Here is a 5,440-nt window from a genome sequence, read left to right as displayed (position 1 = left end):
TCCATTCTTAGAAGTTCAAGTATAGTAGAAATGAGAACCCAGATTTTCAGCTAAATAAAAACTGTAAAGAAGTCTTTGTTTTCTGGAGCAGATTAAAATAATCACATATTTTCACAGTAAGAAAGGTGCTTGATAATAGTTCAGACTTGTATAGAGAGCTACTCACTTAAATATTTGATTTATTTGCATTCTTTATTTACTCAGTTTGTTCTGTTTTGTCATGTACAAAAGCAAGTTTATTATTCCCTAGGCAATAGTGTGCTATTCAATAAGAATATGAGTAAAAATTGGTTCAGGTCTTTATCTCTTTAAGGGTAGATGATTAAATCCTTATGGTTTTCTCCCCTCAGAATAATGGATTCAGAAATACCACAAGTGTTCCAGAAAGAACTCACTTGCTCTGTCTGCCTGAAGTACCTTATATACCCAGTCACCATAGGCTGTGGACACAGCTTTTGTTGGCCCTGTTTCTTCCTTCCCTGGGGACAAGCCCAAATTCTTGCCTGTTGCCCTGTGTGCAGGGAGCCGTCACAGCAGGGAGATGTCAAAAACAATATTCTTCTGAAGAATCTTACATCTATGGCAAGGCAGGCTCATCTCAGGCAATTCCTGAACTCTGAGAAAAATATATGTGTGACCCACCAGCAGACAAAGAAGATCTTCTGTGAGGAGAACAAGAACCTGCTCTGTTGGCTCTGCTGCAACCCTCAGGAGCACAGGGCTCACAACCACCCTTCAGTGGAAAGGGCTGCTGAGGAATACCAGGTAAGTGACACCAGTGAGAACACTGTGAAGGCTGAGCAGCAGAGCTAAGAGATTTCAAAAGAGCTGAGGATCTGGATGATGATGATTGCCCTACTCTTTTCTGTATGCTAGGTAATTTTATAAGCATCAAGGAACAAGCTAAGAACCAAAGATGTAAGCAATAAATAAAATATGCAAGCATGCCTGCCTTTGTGGAGCTTGATTCCACAGAGGTAGTGATAAAGTAGTTGGTCACCTTAATTTTAATTTTCATGGGTAAGGCATTAGAAACTGCTCATTTTGAAAAGAGTTACTGGCTACCAAAATGACAAATGCAATACATTTCTATACAGCATGAATATTTACTAACACTAGGGAATAAATAAGATAAAAGGCTTTGGGGAATTAGCAGGGTAGAGCATCAGAAAACAAAATTCTGAAGCCAATTGCCACACTATCTAAAAACTATTTATCTTTATCACTATCCCTAGGCACATGGCTACATTATGCACTTTTGCAGTCTGAAATCTCCTAAAATTCACAATCATCAATAGCAAAAGGAAAGCAATATGATTTTTTTCTCACTAAAGTACTTATCTCTTATTTTTTTATTCTCTATCATTGTGAGATTGAAACCAAATGTGCTTGCTTCTCTATTGTTTGAGTTTATATTTCTTTTACAGGAGAAGCTCCTAAAGCAAATAAGATCATTACGGGAAAAGATCCAAGTAAATCAAAGAAATATAAATGAAGAGAAGAAAATAATCAGTCCATGGACCGTAAGTATGAGTCTATTTCCTTGAGACTCAGCTTGAAACAGACATACTAGAAATCCATCTATTTTTCACTATAGCATCATGGTGTAAGGATATTAGGTACATCATTTCTGGTGGCTTTGAGTCCTAAAGGTAAAATTTGACCTTGTTGATCAAACAAATGACTAGGCAGTGTCATAGGGAGGTTGGGGATGAAAATTAATTTTCTAACCAGAGATCAGAATATTGCATATAGTTATTTATGTGACAGCTATAAATTCTAATTGCTTGCATATGGAAATTTATATTTGAAGGATAAATTGTCAATCAAAACCTTTTCTTAAGATATTTCAGGCATTCATGAAGCAGATAAAAGTGGTTGGAGGGAAGGACGGGTTTGGTTCCTTGCCCTTGTTATAAAAACTAGGGAAAGAATGAAGATAAAAGAAGAGTGAATTTCTAATTTCTGAAATGTGGATGAATATAAAATTATGGCATATGTAACATACTGGTAAAAAGACAATGGTCAAAGAGAGAGGTTTAGGTGGAGGAGGATAAAATCATACTGGAATTGTGATCTAGACAATCTATCCCTACAGTACTATGTGTATCTCAGGGAAGAGCTGATCAGGGCTGAGTACAGGAAACTACATCCAGTTCTTCATGAGGAGGAAAATCGACATCTAGACATTCTTAGAAAGGAAAGCAAAAGAATTTTAGAGGAACTCAAAAAAAGTGAAGCCAATATGGTTCAAAAGAAGAAAGACCTAAGAGAAATATATGAGGAACTGGTGAAAATGTCCCATAAACCATATGTGGAGCTGCTCCAGGTAAGAACTGAGTTGTGCATGAAAGTATTTTATATGATTTGGGGTTCTCAATTTTGACCACATTATTTGCTAGTTTTTATATTTCCTGCATCAATTATGGGGTTCTTTCCTCTTTGGATATAATCTACTTGATGTTTACCTTCTATCCTGACTATAAATAAGCAAGATTTATGAAACTTTGTGAGTAGCTTAGAATTTTTTTTAAATTTTTTCTGTTGTCTGTTGCTTCTCTAAGATCCAGAAAAATAACAATTTATTCATGAAGATTTCATTTTATGCCTGCCATTTGATAATATGCAGACATCTTGGAAAACCTTATGTTCTCTTTCTTCTGTTTAAAAGTTATGGAATTGGGGACAGTAAACACTGTGTATTACTGATATCCTTCATTCTCACACATTTTAGACCCTCTGGATTCTGATTTAATCACAAATTCAGAATCTTTAAATATGCCTTACTGGTACTGTTCTGAGAGATGAAAATGAATTCATAAGAAGCATTGATGTGATGATATTTGATACTACATGACAAAATACTATTCAATTTCTTAAAAAAATAAGCTTTTTTTGTTTGTTTTTGTTTTCTTTGCAGGACTTGGGAGATCTATTTACCAGGTAAGTTTTGACTTTAGAGTAAACTGGGATATCATTGAGAGCTATGAAATTGTTTAAGTTTCTAACAAAGTGAAGGCATAGTTTATGTAGAGAGTAATCAACTGTGTGTTCATGTGTTTGTTTGAATATGATTTCCTGTTCCCCTTTATGAGAAGTCAGCCTCTATTTCCCCTGTTGGTTGAGGGATATATGTCATCCTGGGCTGAATGTTGACGTTCATAAAAGCAACCATGTGGGGCTGGGGATGTGGCTCAAGCGGTAGCGCGCTCGCCTGGCATGCGTGCGGCCCGGGTTCTATCCTCAGCACCACATACAAAACAAAAATGCTGTGTACGCCAAAAACTAAAAAAATAAATATTAAAAAAATTCTCTCTCTCTCTCTCTCTCTCTCTCTCTCTCTCTCTCTCTCTCTCTCTCTTTCTTAAAAAAAAAAGATAAATGCAACCATGTATGATTTGACATTGTAAATCAGAAACATTGAGGTGCATGGGGCAGTTTTTCCTAGTTAGCTAATGAGAAACATGGGTACCTCTGAGAAATGGGTTGTTAACTTGCAAATTAAGTAAGAAAGATTCCTAGAGACAGTCCCTTCTCATGTTCACAGAGGTACATTCATGAGAAAAGGGTTTCAAGAAATATTTTCAGCAGAATTGTTGTTTAGTTCCTTAAAAACTGTGATGTCATTTTTGTCACCAGAAGATTCATGTCCTCTTCCTACTTTCAGGAGTGAATCAGTGCAGCTGCACTTGCCTCAGCCTATAAAGCCAGCACTTCCTGCCCAGACCATCACTGGACTGATAGACAGGCTCAAGTGTTTCCAAGGTGAGTGTCAGCCCAGTGATGGGAGCATAGTGTAATGACTTTCAATAATGATTTTCTATGGGAAAACTTTCCATTTGTTAACCTTTAATTTACCCAAAGGGAATGGTCTGCCAATTGGTATTTATAATTATATTTAGCAATCTGATCACCATGATTAAATAAGGAAAAAAATAAGTGATCACAGGTATAATAATAAATGTGATTTGGGCTATACATACAAAACCATTTCAATCAATAAGACAATTATAAATTAGTTCAATATGTTCCCATTTTAAATTAAGTGCACTGAGTGATGAAGGTTATTTAAACATTACCCTTAAAATGTCTTAGAAATTGAATGTGTGATACGTATTTTATTAAAGGTAATATACTAGATGCGTTAAATTTAATATAATAGCATGTATGAACAAACATAAAATAACTGAATGCACAGAGCAATATTTCACAAGCATCAAAAAAAGACAAGTTGGTATATGATGAAGCAGTTTTTAGATTTCCATGGTAGAACTAAATAGGAACCATAGCAGGGAATTATTGCTTTGGATTGAATGGGAATGCAGACCTCCAATTTCTCAGATGAAATGAAAAGTAACAAGCTGGAAGTAGACATGCCCACCCTTTTATTACAGTGACCATATATTTAGCAGTGTTTTCATTGTGGTCGGACTAATGTTTCTTCTGCAGTATTCTAGAAACCTGTGAGTGCAATGCACTTCAGCCACAATTACCCCTCTTCTTCTGCCACCCCATCCTCCCCACATTAAGACTCAGGTAGACCTTCTCATCTAACAGCAATTTACAAGTTGGTTTTGATTTGAATATTCTCTTCATTCTACAGTGGAGATATCCTTTGAAAATACAGTGTCCAGTGATAACCTCAAGCTATTTGATGATGTGAGAAGTTTGAGATTTGGGCACGTCCTTCCAGACTCGTCTTTGAATTCTGATGGAATTAACTATTTTGCTGCATGGGGAACAGAGAGTTTCAACTCTGGGAAATTGTACTGGGAATTAGATATGAAGGACCCTTTGGACTGGGCTGTAGGAGTCTGTAAGGATTCCTGGATAAGAAGGAATGGCACAGTGACTGAATCCGAAGACGTGTTTCTTCTCCTTTTTGTGAAGGAAGATGATGACCATAGTCTCTTGACAACCTCCCCAATGCTTTCTCACTACATAGAGAAGCCTCAGGGCCGGGTTGGTGTGTTTGTTGATTTTGAGAGTGAAAGTGTGAGTTTCGTGAATGTCACAAAGAGTTCTCTTATATGGCGGTACCCTTCTGGCTCTTTGAATTTCCCAGTCAGGCCTTTTGTTCACACTGGCCACAAGTGAACAGGGATAAGTCAAGAACTCTATGCCTGGGGAATTTACATTCTGGGCAGCCCTTCCTAGTTGAAGTTTAGAATACTGTACTTTAGTGCTTTTTAAGTAATTTGTACTTGATCCAGACATGGTGGCACATGCCTATTAATTCACACAATTTGGTTAATTTGGGAGTCTGATGTAGAAGGACTTCAAGTTTGAGGCCAGCCTGGGAAACTTAGGCTGTCTCAAAATAATTAAAAAGAAGAAGAAGAAGAAGAAGAAAAAGGGCTGGGAATGTAGTTCTTTGGTAGAATACCCCTGGGTTTAATACCCAATGAAAAAATAAAAATGGCATTTTGTTGAATATAAC

General features: G+C 36.7%; 1 protein-coding gene across 1 annotated transcript; it reads left to right on the top strand.

The window, feature by feature from the left end:
* Positions 1–354: 354 nt before the first annotated feature.
* LOC308657089 (tripartite motif-containing protein 43-like) lies at positions 355–5,097 on the top strand (the record flags this gene model as incomplete). The annotated part of the gene is made up of 6 exons (XM_081308546.1): positions 355–765; positions 1,428–1,523; positions 2,099–2,329; positions 2,921–2,943; positions 3,668–3,765; positions 4,604–5,097. 6 exons carry the CDS (start codon positions 355–357, stop codon positions 5,095–5,097), a joined length of 1,353 nt encoding a protein of 450 aa, XP_081164672.1.
* Between the last annotated feature and the right edge of the window lie 343 nt (positions 5,098–5,440).

The sequence above is a fragment of the Spermophilus citellus genome (assembly GCF_964194105.1).
Source record: "Spermophilus citellus genome assembly, chromosome: 9".
In the NCBI taxonomy this organism is placed as follows: domain Eukaryota; kingdom Metazoa; phylum Chordata; class Mammalia; order Rodentia; family Sciuridae; genus Spermophilus; species Spermophilus citellus.
The sequence above is the reverse complement of the archived record's forward strand: the minus strand, read 5'-3'. Positions and strand labels throughout refer to the sequence as shown.